General features: G+C 41.0%; 1 protein-coding gene across 4 annotated transcripts in view; it reads left to right on the forward strand.

Annotated features, from left to right (window-relative positions):
* Nucleotides 1-20,021, forward strand: part of HELZ (helicase with zinc finger) — a 98,036-nt gene extending 78,015 nt beyond the window's left edge. For all 4 annotated transcript variants that reach the window (XM_064150601.1, XM_064150603.1, XM_064150604.1 and 1 more), the window contains 9 exons: nt 2,036-2,087; nt 2,826-3,019; nt 6,061-6,271; nt 7,206-7,282; nt 7,406-7,973; nt 8,354-8,594; nt 9,723-10,236; nt 13,065-13,317; nt 17,865-20,021. In XM_064150601.1, the coding sequence (XP_064006671.1) occupies nt 2,036-2,087; nt 2,826-3,019; nt 6,061-6,271; nt 7,206-7,282; nt 7,406-7,973; nt 8,354-8,594; nt 9,723-10,236; nt 13,065-13,317; nt 17,865-18,196 (2,442 nt within the window). In that variant the 3' untranslated portion in view covers nt 18,197-20,021. The remainder of the gene's footprint in view (nt 1-2,035; nt 2,088-2,825; nt 3,020-6,060; nt 6,272-7,205; nt 7,283-7,405; nt 7,974-8,353; nt 8,595-9,722; nt 10,237-13,064; nt 13,318-17,864) is intronic.
* Nucleotides 20,022-21,151: the final 1,130 nt, after the last annotated feature.

Genomic DNA, 21,151 nt, shown 5'->3' on the forward strand with positions numbered 1-21,151 from the left:
CTGTCTACCTCCTGCTCACTGCCCCTGCTCCTGCTTTCCAACCTGGATTCAGGCACATAATTGGGGTGCATCATCATCCTAGACATTGTGCACAGCCAGGGAGGCCCGCAGCTCTGAGCAGGACTCTGGAGAATACTTTTCTCCTGTCTGTTGCCTCAAGGAGGATCCTGGGAGTGATGAGGCTGTTAGCTGCCTGAAGTCCCCCAAGTCTGGGTCCAGGTTGCCTCTAGATGCCTTTATGTAATGTGAGTTTTTATTCTCAAAGGTGGAGCAAGTTTTTGGGAGAAATCGAGTTGTTATCTGTGCTCTCAGTCAGAGAGTTGGTATTTTGTTAGGTAGGTAGGGAAATGAACCTTGATGTGGAAATCTTTGAGAAATGATAATGGTTAAGTTAATAATAGACTATTATAAAGTCATTAAGCCATCAAAACTCTGAAGAGTCAGAAGAAAGCCAGCACCTCCCTTCCCCAATGCAGGAATGGCCCCAGTTGACTTCTGTTTGCCAACCTGATGCCTGACAAATGCTCCTGTTCATCAGGACAGATGTTCTTACAGAATTATGTAATTATTTGCTTTTGAAAATGTCACACCTGTAAACCACAAGGCTGGTAGGGCAGAGCAGGGATTTGTTAGACTTCTGCACATACAGCTTGACAGTAACTGACAGCAGAACAGATGCAGAAATGCCTTTTACTAACCACGAGTGATTGTCACGTAGCTCCTCTCCATTTTGAGAGTGAATCTTGCTCTCTTTTCAGTGAATAAACAAGTTTCCTTTAAATACTGCAATGAAAAGCAATTATTAATTTATTTTTCAATAATTAATTTTTAAAATGAGAGGCAAATTCAGAGACCAGTTTTTTAAACTGGTTTATGCATGAGTCAACATTGTCAAACAACCTGGCTTTGTACCCTGACTAATTTGCTCAGACTGCTGGAAAACTGCCTAGACTTATCTCCTGGGCAAGAGAAGTTTTGTAGCATCATAGGGTTTTTAGATGTATTTTATAGTTTTAAATGTACTTGGGTCTGGATTAAGGGAGGTATTCCTGTCCTGCAAAGGACTTGAGTGGACTGGCATTTGAATCTCTGTGTTTGGAGCTGTTGAGGCCACATCTCCGAAGTAGCATGGCTAAGGGCTGCGTGCTGGATGAAAGCTGGACTGAGCCAGATGGAAGGCTTTTGTGGCAGTGAGCAGGCAAGGAAGGGACTGGCAAATCCATTCCATGAACACATGGCTCCACGACTCGTGTCAGTGTCACAGTTTTGGGTTCTTTCACAATGGGTTGGCCTACATAGCACAGGTGTGCTGGCACCAGATGGGAGCTACCTTTCTCTGTCCAGGACCTGGCAGGACTCATTGATAGGACTTTAAACTAGATGTAAAGGGAGAGAGGAAAGAGATCAGGCTTACCTGTCATAAACAGAGGATCAGCTCACTGGGGGCTCTTGAGGCAGTAGAAGCCAGCAGGGAAACTCCCATGAAATACCTTAAGGAAGTCAAGGAGAGCTCTGCTAAGAGATGCAGCCACTGCCCAGCTGAAGCCTCTACATGAGATGGGGTAGGGAGCCAATGTCTGATGAGACTGGATGAGCAACTGAATAAAACTGGGGGCAGCCACATTGTCTCCAAGGTACTGCAGCTGAAACCTGGAGCAGAAAATGCATTGTGCTTCCACTAAGAACTGCTACAGAGGAGGAGTACTGAGGGTTGTGTCAGTGCTGGGTGGTGCTCCTAAAAGAAGTGAAGCAGCAGGATGTAAAATTATGAGAAAGGAAACCTAAAGCATCTTGATCTGAAAACAGCCTTGTGAGAGACTACCCCCAGAGGGGCTGGTGATGACCCATAATCATTTAATGTCCAACTTTGTGAACTCATAGTCAGGTAATGGAACTGGACAGTTGAATGCATAAGAGTGCTGGGCTCACTTCTTTGAAGCTCTACTGTGTACTGACTGTAACATTCACTTGAACCAAAGGACTTGTGTTAGTGTCAGAATGCAAAGCATTGCTCCTGTTGTTTTTCCCTTTACAGGGCAAGGTCCATCATCATAACCAGAATGACCATTTTCCACCTGATGGAATTGGTAAGTGTCTCTGCTGTTCCTGAAGGAATTTCTCACAGCTAAGTTGACAGCAATTTAACATGAATCAAGTGTCTGGCTCCTTCTCCATTTGTTTGTGTGCCTTTGGGAAACAGATTACAGGCTGTAAAGTGGGCATTGGGTATTTCTGAGGATATTCCTTTATAGGTGTTGTGCACACTGACTTCAGAGCCTTAGCACAGTATTGTTCTTGGCCTCTTAAAAATGGTTGTGCTCGAAACACATGACATCAAATACTGTAGCAGTGTGATTGCACTAAAAAGAGTTAGGATCTTGTATTGCATGCACCATCTTGTGTGTACTTATCAGCTCTCCAGGTATCACTGCTCATACTGTTGCAAGGTAGCATGCAACAGCTTAATAATTCTGTTATTAACTGGAAGAAGCATTAGTTTAAAGCTCATCTTCCCTGCTGAAGAATGGAGCATGATTCTGGTTGAAGAGGTACTCTGGCTGTCAGTAAATGCAATTGGTTTGGGACATTCTTTCATTAATGCAGTTCTCAGCTACCTGTTGCTGTGTGTCTCAGCCTGTGTCTTCTGCCTCTTCACGTTTTTGAGATGGGATACAGGGTATGATGCTTTCTCTCAGTATATCAGACCTGTGCTGTTAGAGCTGCACACTGTTTTTCAAAGACAGATGCTGTTAGGGTGCAAAAAGAATACTCCTCACCTTTTTTTTTTTGTATGTACACATCTTTTTCTTCTTCTTTCTTTTCAGTTCAGCCCAATCCTTCTGTTCTAATTGGAAATCCTATCCGAGCATATACTCCTCCCCCTCCTCCTCTGGGACCTCACCCCAATCTGGGGAAATCTCCAAGTCCTGTTCAAAGGATAGATCCACACACTGGGACAAGTATTCTCTACGTACCTGCTGTCTATGGAGGAAATATGGTCATGTCTGTGCCTTTGCCCGTAAGAATTCTTTTGCTCTTTTGTTTCCCTTGCTCAGTTATTGTGTGTACAAAAACGAATGGCAAACTCAGGGAATGTTTTGCAAGCTTTTTCAGCACTTTACTTCAAATGCATGATGAGCTTAGCTGCCTTTAGGAGTGGCTGCGCAGAGGAGCACCAGAAAATGAGGACTTAACAGCACTGCTCCCCCAAATAACTCCAGGCAGCCTAAAAGCAATTTCATGTTCGTGTCATTTGGTGTATTTTCTCAGTTCTAGGTTTAGGCACACCGGTAGAATCTGCTGCATCTGACTTGAGATGCCTGCACCTGAATTAATTGCCTAGTTCAGTTCTTAATCATTGGAGAGACGTGGGTGATTCAGAGCGAGCTTGTGTCTCTTTATCAACCTCACGCAGTTTAAATTCCCAGCTTTGGATGTCTGCAGTGCAAGGTGTCTGAAGTGAAGTGATAAGAAAAATAAGCATAATGGGATGTTTTCCCCTTCCAGAACCTCATAGTGAACCAGTTTCCTCTCCATCCCTTTCCTTAATGGTGTTTGAGAACACAGTGAAGATTCCTAATCAGCTTTTAGGCTACATTTCTATATAGAATTACATACTACAAACCAAACCTGCCCACCAAAATGTATACAAATTGAAGAAGCAGTCTTGGCTTTATTTCTAACCTTCACAGTCACATGCCAGGAGGAAAAGGGCAGAAGGAACAAAAGCTGCAGAAGGGATGTTGTAGTGTAGCATTGTATGTGTTGTACACAACTCCTGAAGGCTGTGGGAAGGACGTGGAGCCCACACGTGCAGTTGTGTTGAATTCCATTCACAATGCTCCCTGCTGCCATACAGTTAATTTGGGGCTAATAATGATGAGGCCTGTAGGTTAGGGATGCTGCACAGGAAACTTGCTGGAGGAACTCTACTTCCAGTTGCTTAGACAGTTACATGCCTTAGATCAGCTGGCAGCTTTGAGTTGGTTTTCTTTGCTAGGTCAAGAAATTTCCCTTCTCCTAGCTTAGCAGAGATCTTCATTTGATGGATAAATTTAAATGCAAGGAGAAAGCCAGCAGCTGTGTCTTTGTCATGCTTGCTCACATTGTATTAATATCAAACCAAGATAATTTAAAAGGTTCCATCTTATTGTTCCAAGGTTAATATATTTTTATGTATTTCCAATCAAAGGAAACATATTACAAATAACTGTTTTGGGCTCACCTTCCCTGAGGATGGACTTTTAAATAATTAAATGAGAAGATTTAGGTACTAATGAGAAGGCTGCTTTTGGAAAAAAAAAGCTTGTTTGGAGGTGATTTGAGATTGTACAGATGCAGTGGTAGCCTAAAGCTGAAGTTCAGAGGGCACTTTTCAAGGGCAAATACTCATTTGAAAAAAGAATTGCATGAAAGTTGATACACTTAAAATAAGGAGGGGCTGAAGTAAAATGTGTTTGTGTTCTTCTGAGATAATCACAGAATCACAGAATCAACCAGGCTGGAAGAGAGCTCCAAGATCATCCAGTCCAACCTAGCACCCAGCCCTGGCCAGTCAACCAGACCATGGCACCAAGTGCCTCATCCAGTCTTTGCTTGAACACCTCCAGGGACAGAGACTCCACCACCTCCCTGGGCAGCCCATTCCAATGCCAATCACTCTCTCTGGCAACAACTTCCTCCTAACATCCAGCCTAGACCTCCCCTGGCACAACTTGAGGCTGTGTCCCCTTCTTCTGTTGCTGGTTGCCTGGGAGAATAAAATGATCTCTTTGCTTTGTTTAAAGGCAGTTTCCATATCCAAGGTATAAAACATGGGGGGGTTGTCTGCTGTCATCAGTAGAGGATACTTGAATGCTCTCCCTGCACCCTCCTCTTATTCAAACATTTTCCTCCTTTTCATAAATTCCCTGCAGGGAGCCATTGAACTAATTTCATCCAGAGCTGTCTCCCTTTGCTTTCCTTTTGGGAGGAACATTCCAAATGTAAAAATGCCTGCCTTCTTTCCACGCTTTCAGAAGGTGGATTTTGCTTCAACTATTTAGGCAGATGATCTGTGACACCTGTGTCATGTAGGATAAGCACTTCGGAGTGGCCCTCTTGTTCATAACACATGGCTGAGTCTCTTGGTTCTGCCAGTATTCCTGTTCACCTCACTCAGTGTTTGTGGAAGCAGAGGAATAGAATGTCCCCTCATTCTGTGCCACAGTGGGCTGCACCAAAGGCAGTGTGACAGCAGGACAAGGGAGGAAGTTCTGCCCCTCTACTCTTGAGACCCCATTTGAAGCATTGTGTGCAGTTCTGGTGCCCCCAGTGTAAGAGGGACGTGGAGGTGCTGGAGCAGGTCTCCCAGTACCTGAAGGGGGCCAGCAAGGCACTGTTTACAAGGGGTTCTAGTGATAGGATGAGGAGCAATGGCTTTACCAGGGCAGATTTAGACTGGGTTATTAGGAAGAAATTCTTCCAAGTGAGGGTTGTGAGACACTGGCACATGTTGCCCAGGGAGGTCATGGATGTTCCCTCTCTGGGGGTGTTCAGGGCCAGGTTGGATGAGGCCTTGAGCAAGCTAGGCTAGTGAGAAGTGTCTCTGCCCATGGCGGGGGCGTTGGGCTAGATAATCTTTAAGGTCCCTTCCAACCTAAACTGTTCTATGAATTCCTCGGGTTAGAGGCATCTCCCCAAGACAGCCTCATGTCTCTTAACTCCCAGCACAAGGGGGGGTTTATTTTTTTAAATTTCATCCAATTCTGTTTATTTAGGGAACAGATTAATACAAAAGAAAGTTTATTACAATACACTTCTCTCATCAGTCTTTTTTCTCTCTGAATTTTGAAACCCCTAAAACAAGAATAGGTTTTGAGACAAAAAATCCTTTAGAATCTTTGCCCCTTCCTGCTGTTCTCCTTATCCATCACCACCTCTAGTTATGTGCTGGTGTGTCAGGTCAGCTGATACATGGGAAAGGATTTATTGTATCTCAGTGTGCTTGTTAATTTCTTTAATGTAACTTAACAGGTCGCATCTTTTTTGCTTTCTTCCTTTTCATTTTTGATGCTGTAGGTGCCATGGACAGGGTATCAGGGTAGGTTTGCAGTTGACCCTCGACTCATTACTCATCAAGCAGCCATGGCATACAATATGAACCTGTTACAGGCACATGGGCGTGGGTCTCCTATACCTTATGGTCTGGGACATCATTCACCAGTTAACATAGGACAACAGCAACAGCTTCAGCATCCAGACAAGGAGCAACATGAACAAAGTCGAAATGGTTAGTTGTTGGAATTGCATTGCAGCTTAGTTGTGTTTTGAGGGACTTTGGGCTTTAAAAATGGTAGTGTGGAGAGAATCTCTCTGCCTGTCTGTCTCTCTCTCTTCTCTCTGCCTGTCTCTCTCTCTTCTCTCTGCCTGTCTCTCTCTCTTCTCTCTGCCTGTCTGTCTCTCTCTTCTCTCTGCCTGTCTGTCTCTCTTGTCTCTGCCTGTCTGTCTCTCTTCTCTCTGCCTGTCTGTCTCTCTCTCTTCTCTCTGCCTGTCTCTCTCTCTTCTCTCTGCCTGTCTGTCTCTCTTCTCTCTGCCTGTCTGTCTCTCTCTCTTCTCTCTGCCTGCCTGTCTCTCTCTCTTCTCTCTGCCTGCCTGTCTCTCTCTCTTCTCTCTGCCTGCCTGTCTCTCTCTTCTTCTCTCTGCCTGCCTGTCTCTCTCTCCTTCTCTCTGCCTGCCTGTCTCTCTCTGCTTCTCTCTGCCTGCCTGTCTCTCTCTGCTTCTCTCTGCCTGTCTGTCTCTCTCTGCTTCTCTCTGCCTGTCTGTCTCTCTCTCTGTCTGTCTTGTGAAATAAAGAGATCTGAGAACTGGGGGGAGTAACCTGTGCTTGGCATTGCAAACAGAATACTTGAGGTATTGTGAGATTCAGAGGAAGAAGTAATGAAAGTTGAGGAGTGTGTGTGTTGAGGGTACAACTGGTCTGTCTCTGTTCTGCAGCCCAGTGGTAACTACTGCTGCTGTTCTTTGCGATTGAACTGGAAGAACCACTTAGTGATGGTTAGTGAACAAACTGCAGAGACTGAAGGGAAGGTGTTAGTAAATGTTATTAAATGTCTTTGTTGCTATAAATGCTTTGTCAAAAAGCATTTTCCTGTGTCTGGGGTAAAAAGTACCTAACCCCAAATAATATTTTTTTCCATTGAAACTAATTTCTTAACTGGTTTTAGGTAAAAGTGAAAGTGCTGCTGGGCCTGAAATCAATAAAATTCGAACACCTGAGAAGAAACCTCTGGAAGCCAAGCAGGTAGGTTTGCATTGTTTTGCTTTGAATATCCACTCCTTTAATGAAATTTTTAATCCCTGACCTGTTTCTTTTTTGGTTTAATGTGGATGTTCAAGTACTTTTTTCCCCTTTCTCTTATTCTAGGTTGACTTAGAAGCCAATTCTCAGACCAGAAGCCCAGAGTCTCGTTCTGGCATTGGTTACCCTAATGCTAAATTTCATCGCAAAGATAATCTTAACCCCAGGCAGCTGAATCTACACCTCACCCCCCCCCACTCCCAGTATGCAGTTCCCAATCGCCACTTCCAGCACCTGTCACAGATACCAAGGCAGCCATATCCTCTGCAACAGCAGCAAAACCTTTTAACTCAACAGCAAAACCATTTGCCTGAACAACAAAACCAAATGCCACCCCAGCAAAGCCAGGTAGTTCAGCAGCATAATCATTTGAATCAGCAGCCTCCACAACCTTCACAGCTTTCCCCTGCTTACCAGGCAGGCCCCAGCCAGTCTTTTTTTAATAATCCAATTCCCCACCGACCACATTCTCCTGCTGTAGATGCTGTGATTTCAGAACAACACCCCCCACCTATGTTACAAGAAGTCAGTAATCCTTTGAGGCCCATTGCACAGCACAACCCTGTTCTACCAACCCACTTGAACAACTTCATTGAAGAGAATCCATCAGGAATGCCCCTAGGGGACACTTTAGGTAGGTGACTTTTCTTTATTTAAATTCAGAGTGTGCAATTATAACTACCTTGAAGTGAAAATGAAGGAGGTATTTACCTTTTCAGACCTATTGCTCTGAATTGGGTCATTGTTGGGTTAGTTTCCACAAGTAATGTCATTGAGCATAATTTGCTGCTTGAGGCATGTTTGAATATTCAACACTTTATTAGAAGATTCATGTTTATATGATTTTCCATATGATTTAAATAACCAGGTTAAAGACTGCAATGCAGGCCCTGGATTATACTGTATTAAAAAAAGAAATATTCTTTTTTTTTTTTAATTGAATTTTTTTTCTGACATGAAGATCTTTCAAAGGGGGCATTAGATAAATTTTTTGTTTTAAAACTATTTTTATAGATCGTATGCATGGAAATGTAGCTTTGGAAACAATAAGGCAGCAACAACAAGCCAGGTTACAGCAATGGAATGAACATAATGCCTATCTCAGTCAAGGCACTATTCCATATCAACACCATCACCATCCTCATCTACCACATCTTCCTCAGCAACCAATTGGATTGCATCAACAGCAGCAAGTTAGGGCAAACTGGAAACTTGCCAGTAATACAGAAGATGAAACAGAGGCAACATATTCAAGGTATTTGTTTACTGAGTCATCAGAGCTTGTGTAAAAATGAGCAGGGGGCACCTTTTCTGTAACACTGTGATCAAGTGTGAGACACTTAAAGGTATTGCTTTGTGCTGCTGTTATTATGAAGGTTAAAATAGTTGCCAGGCTGACTTACAACTATGCTTTTATTATGTGTTATGCTTTATTCTGTTAGTATATTGGGTAGTAAAGCCAGAGTGGAAAAAGTACTTCTGTGGAGCTTTTCAGTGCTGTATTTTTGGAATAAGGAACGGATAGAGAGCAACAACCTTCTGTTCATTAAAGAGGTGTCTGAGTGTAGTTTAGGCCTCTTTACGTGGTAAATTCTTCAGATTGAATTAACAGTCTCAGTTTTATGTGTTTGGGAAAGAAAAACTCAACCCCTCCCCAGTAAAACCTAAATTTCTCTTCCAAAAGCTTTTGCTTTTAAAAGCAGATTAAAGGAAAAATGCTGACACTGAGATGGAGCAGTAGGGGCAAGAAAGGAAGCTGTTGGACATAAACAGAAAAATGGTTCCAGCGGTCATCAGCTTTAGTCATGTATGTTGTAAAGGATGGATTTTTAAATTGCCTCTGTTTGCTGTCATCTCTCACTATGCTTTATTTTCCATCTGGTTTGTTAGAGCCATGGTAGAGCATCTAAATGCTCTCTTATCTGACTCTGTGAGGTGCTGAATTGACTCTGATCTTCTGAAGACGTTAGGAAGTACATTGTGTGAGCGAGGAGAATCCCTGCCTGGTCTGGGTTTTGCCTTGTAAGGGGTTAAAGTTTCCTTTAACTATGTGAGGTTTTTAACTTTGTGTAATAAACCAGGAAATCCTTTCCTTAGTTGTCTCTTAAGAGATAACAAACCCCATTGATTCTTCTGACTGAAAAGGAAATCTCTGGAGTTATTAAAACTTAGAGATGATTCAGGTAGGTATTTCATCCAATTAATCCTCTCGTGCCTGTTTGCTGACTGCTCACAGTCATATCCTTTGAAGTTAGGGTCAGTGAGTGCAAAGATGAGGATGTTTAAATTCAGTGTTTTGGTGCTTTGAGTTTCCTGCACCTCAAAAAGAGTGGGATTTCAGCAAATTCTTTTTTTTCTTGATACGTTTATTCTGTCAATGCAGATTCCAGGATTTGCTCAGAGAACTGTCACACCGTGATCAAAGCGAGAGCCGGGACTTAGCTGAAATGCCACCCCCTCAGTCCAGACTGTTGCAATACAGACAAGTGCAACCCAGAAGCCCACCAGCACTCCCTTCTCCTTCCTGCAACTCTAACCACAGTGGTCACTTCCCTAACTTCACCGAAAACAACAGAGACATTGAAATCCCCAGCAACCCAGCATTTCAGCAGCATCTACCCCAAATATACAACCCCCCTTTCTCGATGCCATCTGAACACATGACCCCATCTCCCTTGAAATACCTGCAACCTGATGGATCATGGACTTATGCTAACCTCCAGCAGAATCACCTTATGGGGCAGGGCTTTCATTATGGTATACCTCCATTGCCCCATAGGTCACAACAAAACCCTTTTATACAAATACAGAATCATCAGCATGCAGTCGGTCAGGAGCCATTTCATCCACTCGCATCTCGAGCAGTATCTGCTTCTTCGCTCCACAGCTTAGAAGAGGTAGGTGCCTCTGTCTGCCCCTGCAATTGTCCTGTCATTTTAATAATCAAATTAGATTTTGAAGTGGCCAGGAGTGCAAAATAACCTCAGGCATTCAAAGATTGCACTGGGAATTTCTGCGAGGTGAAAATCATCTTTCCTCTGTTCACTCGCTGTGTGTTTGTTGTTCTCATCGCTGCAGGTGTAACATTTTTCTCTCCTAGACAGGAGGCCTTGGCTTTTTGAGTGTTACCCAGAGTTGTCTTGCACTCATTGCTCTATTATCTGCACATCTTTTATGTGGAGTGCAAATTAACCACACCTCAGGTCAAAACTCAGGAAAGAACTGTGGAAAATCAACTTGAATAAGGCAGGCAGTTGGCTCAATATTAAACTGTCAGTATGGTTAGTTAATGATACAAACTTTAAGACCAGAGCAGTGGAGTTGTTTTGACACAGCACAAAACCTGGTTTATTAAATCCTGCCTGTGCTGAGTTAATTCTCTGCATTTCTGTGCATGTTTGGGGCTCAGAGTGTTGGAAGTAAGTGCAGAGCTATCCAGCTGTGCTGCATGACTTCAGCACAAACCCACCACACCAGGGCTGCCTCTATCCCTGCCAGGCTTTTTTGTTTGCTTGGACCCTAAGGGTGTGTGTTGTGGGATGCACACCCGAGTATGACAGAGCATAGTTTGAACAGGAGTTTTTAACCCCTGTAGGAATCTAGAGTTCTAAGGAGTGTATGCTGGGTAGAAAGGAGTGTGCTGAAGCCAGGTTGCATTCCAGGAATGTTAGAATTGATATTCCTAGATAATCTTGCACTGAGTGCATGTAATCCCATATTTGTGCATGAAGTGGCTCATTCTGTGATGCATTTCTGTCAAGGCTTTTACAGAAGCTGTGGGAGTATCCCTGCTCATCACTGTCCCACATTATACGTATTTAATTGTCTTCTGGCTTCTGAAAACAGAAAATATTTAGGTTTTCTGCCTGAGCAAAATACCTGAAATTGAATTCCAGTGCATTTTACACATTTCAGTCTGATACAGATCCTTAGAGGTCAGTGGAGTCCACAGACCCTGCTAGAGCTGTGGTGAGGTTTGGTTTTATAGACATTCAGAAATTCTGAGTGTCAGACCAGTAAACCATACCCCCTTATATCCAATCTAACACTTTGTGACAACAGTTAATGCTGTCAGTGCAGCAGGACACAGGAACAGTGGCTTTTCAGCAGTAATAAACTAATAAATATTCCTATAGAGTTTGTGACAGCTCCTGTGAGCTGAAGACAAATAGAGGGAGCCTTTATGTAATTAGTGCAAAATCATTTTTGTTCTTATTTCTTCTTCCTTTCAAACTATGTGACAGAAATGCCAAAAGCAGTCAAAGTGTTACAAGGCAGAGCTTGCCTCGTAAAGTTCCCAAGTTGAGCTGGTAGGTAGGGCAGCATACTCAGAGAGATCAAAACTGCAGTGTTGGGTGTGTTTTAAACAGAGATCACTCATATAAGCCAGATATCAGGGATTTTGGTGTCCTTACTAAACTGTTTTCTCAACTGCTATTTATGAAGCTGTTCACTGGTACTTGAAAGCTTTTGCCTGTGTTCAGTTAAACCAGATTTGAACTGCATATCAAAGGGAATACTTAAGTTATTCTGTCTGGTCCTGTGCTTCCAAGGTTCCAGAGCTTTGATAATTTCTTGATTGCTTACCAAAATTGCCCATTAAACCCAACGAAAAGTATCTTTTGGGGGTATGATTAGGCAGTAAGATCTGAATTTTGGTTTCTTGTTGAAGAGAGCAGAGTGAGAGGATATCTTTAGTGCTGCTCCCTTGATACATAATAGTGTGGTTGCTGGGGTGAGATATTACAGCTTCCTTTCAGGCACTTTTTTCCTGTGGGCTCTTTGTTGTGTATGTGTGCATGATATAATAACAGCATTGGGGCATCACCAACAAGTTATTTGATGTTTATTTGGCTTATTTTTTGTAACATTTCTTGAGGGTGTTTACTCATTTCCTTCAGCAAGCATAGGTTTATTTCTGTGACATTTGTGCTGTAAGCACAGTGCAGCAGGGAGCAAATAACTGTGTTTGTTTTTCAAAAGAAAGTGGAGCACAACAGAGGTGCTTTGAATTTTGAGGAAGTTTAGAGGGTTCTTCAGTCTGAAGCTCATGAAGGCAGCAGGTTAATTAATGGAGCTCCTGCCATTTTCAGCTGCATGATCTATAGGGTGTATGGAAGCAAATAATTGCTGTGGTTTCAGATAAAATCCTCTGCATTGTTTCTCCCAAGGGCACACACATCTCCAGAGTGCTTGCTTTGTGCGCACACACAGGATGCAGGATACAGATGTGTCATGCAGCATACAGATGTGTCATGCTTCCCCAAATCCCCGTGCTCAAGTCACTCGTTTGTCCTTTGGAAAGGCAATTTTCTTCCTCTCTTCATTGTAATGGAGCATTTTCTCCTGCTCCTCTATGTTTCTGTGCTCCATTTGTAAATGCTGGGTGTCTTCCTCCTCGCTCTCTGATACATCTCTCATGTAGGAGTGCGAGATGCAAAGGTTGGTAAGAATTAGAGTCTCAATTGATGCTCTTTGCACTTCCTTTCAAATTCTGTGTCTGGTTTTTGTGTGATTAAAGTACAAAGTCAGTGACTGCCCTGTACACCATGCGACTGCAAATGTATTACATTTCTTTTCTGAATGCAGGGGACCTTCTCTGTGGGGTGTTTTTTTCCTGTAAGGCATGACAGGGGAAAGCAGTCTGGATGGAAAAGTAGTTTTGGCTACATGCAGTTGAATAAAAGGAGCAAAAGGGTTTTTTCTTTTGTCTTTTCATTCACAGTATGAACCAAGAGGACCAGGCAGGCCGTTGTACCAAAGAAGAATTTCCTCTAGTTCAGTCCAGGCTTGTTCTGAAGAATTAAGCACTCCTCAAGACAGTCTTGGTCAGTGTAAAGAGCTTCAGGACCACAGTAACCAGTCATCTTTCAACTATTCACCACCTGAGTTGTGGGTAAACTCCTCCTCATCCACCCCATACCCAAACATTCCATGCAACGGAGCCAACAGAGCAGTTCCACCCCGGGAGTTGTTAGGTAGGTACAAGGCTTGGCCTTTGCTTCTTCATTTCTGTCTCTGCTGCATTAAGTAGTTAGGAGTCAACAAATCTAAATAAAACTTGGTTTGGTTTGGTTTTGTGGTTTGTTTTTTTTTAACCTTTTCAGAAAATATTTTCTGCCATATCTTCAAATCCTGAAACTAAGGAAGGATTTTTGAAGGATTCCTTGTTTTAGTGGTTAAGGTATGCTTGGAGTAGCCTCTTTCCATTTGCTGTGTTGTGAACATTCCAGTGCACTCCTGATACCTCTAGAGCAGTACTCTGCTCTTCATCTACAGAAGGCAAAACTGCTGCTTAGGCTTCTCACCAAAGTCCTAGCAAACCCATCTGTTCTCTTACAGTGCAAGTGAGTTTTTGCTAAAGGAGCTGAGGTTACTGGTGGGATTTATTTGCAAGATAGATTATTTGTTTCCTTACTCAGTGATAATTCTTGTTGATACTGCAGTCTAGGGAGGAAAAAATAAACTGAATGAATAATCTCAGTGTATTTCCTGGAAAATTCTGGTGCTTCCTTAGAGGATTGCTGAAATTTAAACTCTCACAGTGGGAGAATCACACTGGAACCTTGCTTCCCTGGTGGTGGTAGCAGTGCTGATTGGTTTAGCAGGGAGAAACTAAATTAACTTTCCGGTCATTAAAACAAGCTGCAAGTAGACAGTTGGAACACTGCAGCTATTCTGTTCTCCACCTTTATAATGTTTGTGAGAAACAAAATTCCCAGGATAGCAGAATTTCTTCTCTGTGATTTTGCTTTGAGGATCTCCAATGATATTTTAATTAAAATAAACTAAAATATGAAAAATTTCCCAGTGTGAATGTTAAAACCTGATTTTATTTCTCTTAAAAGATGTTTTGGTCAAATGTTAGCATCCTAAACCATCTTGTAATGTGTAGTAGTAGTGTAGTAATGGTAAAGTAGAACCACGTAGAGCAGACTGACTTTAGAAAGCTGTTTATATCATCATCAGCAGCAGCACTCAAGAGTTAAGTTCCTAATGTACATTTTCACTTCCAAAGTGTGAAAACATTTTACCAAACTATATTTATGGCAGCATCTTTTGTGCTAAGTTCAAAGCTTCAAGATCAGGGCACCTCCTTCAATCTATTTATGTTTTGCCTGGAAATCAGGGAGCTGAGTGCATGGTATTATGTGTCAGCCACAGCGGCATCCAGCTCTGAAGCTGCTCTCAAGGCTCTGTGGTTATCTAACAGGAGCTGAAGAACCCTTGTGAGGTTGTGCTGGGAGCAGCTGATAGCACATTTCCTTGCTTTAGTGTAAAGGTGGAGCACATGTTTGTGAGTGATCTGTTCAGAGGAAATAGGTGTGCCTAGGAAGTGCCATATCAATACATTTGCTGTCAGTAAACCCCAAACTAAAGGGCAAGTTTTGATGAGCAGCTGCATTAGCTAGGAGGATATTTTTGATTGTGGTTAACTTGGTGTTTCTTTTTTGCCAAGAAATAGATGTGCAACCTTGTCTGTATGTAAGAGTTCATGCAAACAGATCCCCAGCTTTACAGCTGCTGTGCTTTCTGCATTCACAGCTGACTGCCTCTGATGATCATATTTAAAGCCCAAATGTGTTTTGTAGTGCTAGGGGTTAATGACCAGGAACTCCAGTCTTTCTGCTTACTATTGATTTTTCTCCATGAAATAAAACCCCATGAGAAGGAGATGCTATGAACCAGTCTGTGCCTGAGTTCACTGCCTGGGAGTGAGCAAAGGTGACACCAGGCTGCTCAAGGGCTTCCATCTCCTGTGGCTCAAGAGGCGGCTGTGGCACAAGTATTTGGTTTTGTCAGCATGGAGAGCTGCTGTGAATTGCTCAGGGTTGTTATATGCAGGCACTTCCCAAAACTGCAATATGAGAGCTTGGTTTTCTTCACTTTTGCTAGGAAAAAATAATCAAGCTCTTATTCTAGATGTTTATCCCATGTTTTTATTTCTGTGAGACACCTCTACCACACACAGCTTTCTCCTCTGGCCCTGCTTGTCATTACTTGTCTTGAGTGCTGCAGTTAATTTTGGGAGGCTTTTTTGCCTGTGTTCTGGGTGGTTTTCTGAGTCGTAGCAACCAGAGCAAAGCTGGTTTGCTCATGTTCTTGCCATATTCATTCTCCTCCAGGCTGGATTATTTTTCTTAGAGCACTTGATCAAAAACAAAAGCCTCTGTGAGACCCTTCCAATGAGAAGCCTAATTATATACTTAATTTTTTGGTGCTGTTTTGGACTCGCTTGATAGTACTTTTTTACATGTGCCCTCTAATATTATGCATGTAAAGACTGAAATAATTACAGAATACATCAGTTGCCCAGCTCCTAGGCTATTTCAGCTTGGACATACACCTGCATTTCAGTGTAGAGCTTCTCCAGCTCTGTAAGACAGCAAAATTCTTCAGACCAAAGGAAGGTCCCTCATTAGGATTCAGGAAATTCACTTGAAAGCAGTTTTATGCCTATGGTTTAAAGCCCCATTTTTTCCCCTGATAGTTACAGGAGTTGTTAGCTGTGGAGCAAGAACATATCAATTAGCAGGAATGCATTCAAGACTAAAATATCAATAATTAGTTGGTTGGCATTCGGCAGCCTGAATTGCTCTTTGAGAATGAATTATATATGGGGCTGTAAATTTTAATTTTAGCCTATTAAGCTATAAAGCAAGAAGAATGAAATGCTCTTTGTGCTGTCTCAGTGGATAAAGTGTTTAAATTAGACTATATCCCATGCTGAAGCAGCTTTGCCTTCAGTGCCGTGGCTAAATCTGCTTGTGCAGAATTGCAGGTTGGGTGTTAGGAGCTGTGCAGGTACCTGCAGATGGAGAATGGGTTTAATGCCATCAGTCTCCCTGGTGGTGCTGACAAGGAGCAAGATCCAGTCATTGGAAATAAGCCAGTGACAAGTCTCCCAGGACTCAGAATGAACAAAGACAGAAAATGGGTGGGTGTTGGGGGGAAGGTTACCAGGAGAGGTAGTTTCTGTACTCCTGAGCACTTGTTTTGGGCTTACTATAGATAGGTCATGGAATCCTTTCAGTTGAGAAAGACTTTTGGGATTGTAAATCCAAGCATTATTTGTCTCTAGCAAGTTGTGTGGTGGTTTGGAAGTTCCCCCCTCTGGCCTGAGATTGACCAGACTAACTCAGCTGGCTGGAAGTTAAGAATGAAGCTACGTTTTACAGCCTAGCAGGAATTTACAAGCATATGTACACAACATTTACAGTATTTACAACTGCATACAATTACCTGTAATACAGAAATTCAGAATCCCTCCCAAACAGCAGAACCACCCTGAAGGGCTCTGAGCTAACTCTCCTTCTTCTTCCCACCCCCTCCCTTATCTCAGAAGGCTTACAGGCAGGGGTGAGATGCAAAAAAAAGCCAACGAGAGATTAGAAGGAGAATGATTACACAGATTCGAGCAGAGACACTTAACATAGTGTGACAGTTTGGGTGTTACCTCACCCCCCACTCTTATGAAATCACCCAGACTAGACTCAGGTGGATGGAAATTAAGGAATGAAGCTTTCTGTGTACAGTTTAGCACAATATACAAGCAGATAGTTACAATATATATAGCTATATATGAGTTAAAAGTAATACAGAAACATAATACCCTTTCCAGAAACAGTCAGATACCCCAGGAGGGCTCCTGACCCAATCCTCCCTTCCCCCTCCCTCTTTCTCTCCCATCACAAATAACCAGATCAATCCACATGTATCTCAAGGGATAAATCTGGAGATCTGAGGTGAGATGTCAAAAAGATGACAAGGTTAGAGGAAGAAGTGTTAGGTGGATCAGAGAGTTAAGGCAGAGACAGCCACGCAGACCAGACTGCCAGAAGAAAGGCACAGCCAGAAGTGAGAGCTGAGCAGTGTGTGAGAAGTGTCTTATCTATATTTTGACTAGTTGTGTTTCTCAGCAGAGGAATGGTTGATACAGGGTGCATGTTATTGTCTTTCTTTTCTCACAGCTAAGGATTTCATTTCTCTCAGTAGAATATTCCAGTTAGCTCAAACCAGCACACATGGCAAGCAGCAGCCAGAGGCTGAGAATCTTTGCCTATGTTTGGCAATTACATATCTCTCTAGAACCAATGAGTTACGTAGACATCAGTAGTATTTTCTTTTCACAGACAATGATCTAATTTCTCTCATTAAAATACTCCAGTTAGCCTCAAACCAGCACGCAAGTCCTTTGCTAACCCATGTCAACCAGTGGGGTTGGGCTCTTCTGCCAGGCAACCAGCAACAGAACAAGGGGACACAGTCAAAAGTTGTTCCAGGGCAGGTCTAGGCTGGATGTTAGGAGGAAGTTGTTGGCAGAGAGAGTGATTGGCATTGGAATGGGAGGTGGTGCAGTCGCTGTCCCTGGAGGTGTTCAAGAAGTCTGGCTGGGGCACTTAGTGCCGTGGTGTGGTTGGTTGGCTAGGGCTGGGTGCTAGTTTGGGCTGTCTGAGCTTGGAGGTCTCTTCCAAGCTGGTTGATTCCATGATTTATCTCAACTCTTGGTTAATTCCTTTCCCAGCTCCACCGAAGACGGTCAAGCCCCCAGAGGAACATCTGAAGGCTGAGAACATCCAGCTCTCCAATTCCTTCAACTACAACGTGCTGCAACACCTTGGCCAGTTCCCACCTCTCATGCCCAACAAGCAGATCGTGGAGTCAAACAGCAACAGCCAGCAGAACACTGGGGGGAGCAAACCTGTCATGTCGTACGCAAGTGCTCTGCGGGCTCCTCCAAAGCCCAAACCACCTCCTGAGCAGACAAAAAAGAATAGCGACCCTTTGTCGTTGTTTCAGGAACTTAGCCTAGGTAGTTCATCAGGTAGCAATGGCTTTTACTCCTATTTTAAATAACCAGATTATTTTTTTTAGAGAGAATTTGACTTTTTATTTGTGTCAGTAGGTCTAAGGTAGTTGGGGCTTCACCTGTAGTTGCAAATATTCCCTTTGTTTATATTAGGAAATATATCCTCACTTAATTGCTTTGCTGCTAGACTTGCAACTAATGGTTGTTTGGTTTTGGGTTTTGGTTATTTTGATTTGTTGGTTTGGTTTTTTTTGGTTATATTTCATTATTTTTTCTCTTTTTTTTTATGATGTGGGTCTTTTTTTTTTTGTTGGAAGCTTTTCTGTAGGAAAACACAGCTGTTATTTTTTTTAATTGGTGTAATGTTAATGATCTGTTGCATTAAACTAGCAGCTGAGAGGTTACCTGTACAACTTGAAAAAAAAAATAAAGAAAAAAAGGAAAAAAAAAACCACAACAAGAAAAAAAAAGGCAAAAAAAAATTAAAAAGGGGAAAAATAAAAGGAAAAAAAAAAGAAAAAATGAAAAAGGAAAAAAAAAAAGAAGAAAAAAAAGGAAAAATAAGAAAAAAAAAGGAGAAAAGAACAAAAAAAAAAAAAGAAAAAACGTTTGTCTAAATTGTATTTAAGAGGATTGTAAGTAGCATTTACATTTATTCAGTAACATTAGCAGACTATGCTGGGTTTCTGTACCAGAAATGGCCAGTTAATGTAAAAAATGTATGTTATTTCTGCTTAAATTCATTTAAATTTCTTTTTTTTTTTTTAATGAAAGTGCAGCATCTGCTAAATACTTTTCAGTTTTATCAGCTTTTTTTTTTTGTGAAGGGATGCTGCACTCTTCTTGAAACCTTTTCTAGTTTTAGATTCTGTATGATGTGGTATTGTAATTTCCCATCCACTGTAGGGTAAAGTAAAGGCATTCTTTGCAAGCAGCTTACTGCCATTGTTTGGAAATATTCAGATAAAAAGTATTGGTATACTTAAAAAAAAAAAAAAGGAAAAAAAAAAGATAAAAGTATAAAAAAGAAAAAAGATAAAAAGCAAAAAAGGAAAAAAAAGATAAAAAGGATAAAAAGATAAAAATGAAAAAGATAAAAAGGAAAAAAAAAGATAAGGAAAAAATGATAAAAAAGGAAAAAAAGATAAAAAGGAAAAAATGATTAAAAAGGAAAAAAAGATAAAAAGGAAAAAATGATAAAAAAGGAAAAAAGGATAAAAAAGAAAAAGAAAAAAAAGAAAAAAGGAAAAAAGAAAAAAAGGGAAAAAAGGAAGGAAAAAATTATAAAAAAGGAAAAAAAAGGAGGAAAAAGGAAAAAAAAAGAGGAAAAAACTCCCACCAAAACAGTAAAAAACAGAGAAAATAAAATAAAATGTTTAAAAAAATTAAAAACACAAAAACCTCTCAAAAAAGCCAAAAAAACCCCCCCCAAAAAACCACCCCAAGATAGTAATAATAATAAACCAAAATAAAAAACCCTAATAAAAAAACCCTGCAGAACAAACAAAAAAAATCAACAAAACAAAAAAATCAACAAAAAAATGCCCAAAATAAACCACAAAAAGCCAAAAAAAAGATATTTTAAAGATAGCTGCCCCCCACTCCTAACCAAAATTAAAAGAGACACTCCAAAATAATAATGATAATAAGGAAAAGACAAAATAGCCCAAACAAAAAACCCTGCCAAACAAAACAAATTCAACAAAACAACACCAAAAATCAACAAGAAACCCACAAAGAAACCACAAAAAAGGCAAAAAAGATTAACTAAAAATACCTACCCCCCACCCCAAACCAAAATTAACAAAACACCCGAAATGGTAATGATATAATGAAAAAAAAACAAAATAAAAAAGCCCAAACAAAACCCCCTGCAAAACAAAATAAAAAATTCAACCAAGCAAGGAAAAAAAAATCCACAACCAAAAAACCACCAAAATAAACCACAAAAAGGCAAAAATAATTAACTAAAAATAACTACCCCCACTCCAAACCAAAATTAAAAGCACCCAATAATAATAATGATAAAAAAGCCAAACAAAAACCCTGCAAAAGAAAACAAATTCAGCAAAACAACGAAAAACAACCCAAAATGAACCACAAAAAGGCAAAAATTAATTAATTAAAAATACCTCCCTCCAAACAAAAATTAAACCCACCCAATAATAAGATAAAAATCCCCAAACAATAACCCTGCAAAACAGCCACAAAACAAAATCAACAGAACAACAACAAAAAAGAACCCAAAACCCACCCCAAAATAAACCAGAAATAGGCAAAAAAAAAATTAATTGCAAATATTTACCCCCCACCCCAAACCAACATTGAAAACACCCAAAAACAGTAGTAGTAATAAAAAAACTAAAGACCCCAAAAAGGCAAAAAATTAAAGATTCCTACCCCCCACCCCAAACCAAAATTAACCCCCCCCAAAATAGTACTAATAATAATAAAATTAAACACCCCAAACAAAAACCCAACAAAACAAATTCAACGACAAAAAAATCAACAATAAAACCCCCAAAGTAAACCACAAAAAGGCAAAAAAAAAGATTCCTACCCCCCACCCTAAACCAAAATTAAACCCACCCCAAAAAAGTACTAATAGTAATAAAAGACCCCAAAAAGGCAAAACAAATTAAAGATTCCTACCCCCCACCCCCAAACCAAAATGAAAACCACCAATAAATACTACTAATAATAATAAAATTAAAGACCCCAAAAAAGGCAAAACAAATTAAAGATTCCTACCCCCCACCTCCAAACCAAAATGAAAACCACCAATAAATACTACTACTAATAATAAAATTAAAGACCCCAAAAAGGCAAAACAAATTAAAGATTCCTACCCCTAACCCCAAACCAAACTTAAACCCACCCAAAAATAGCACTAATAGTAATAAAATTAAAGCCCCCATGCAAAAACCCCAACAAAACAAATTCATCAACAACAAAATCAACAATAAAACCCCCAAAATAAACCACAAAGAGGCAAAACAAAT

This window comes from Pogoniulus pusillus, chromosome 11, assembly GCF_015220805.1.
Source record: "Pogoniulus pusillus isolate bPogPus1 chromosome 11, bPogPus1.pri, whole genome shotgun sequence".
NCBI lineage: Eukaryota > Metazoa > Chordata > Aves > Piciformes > Lybiidae > Pogoniulus > Pogoniulus pusillus.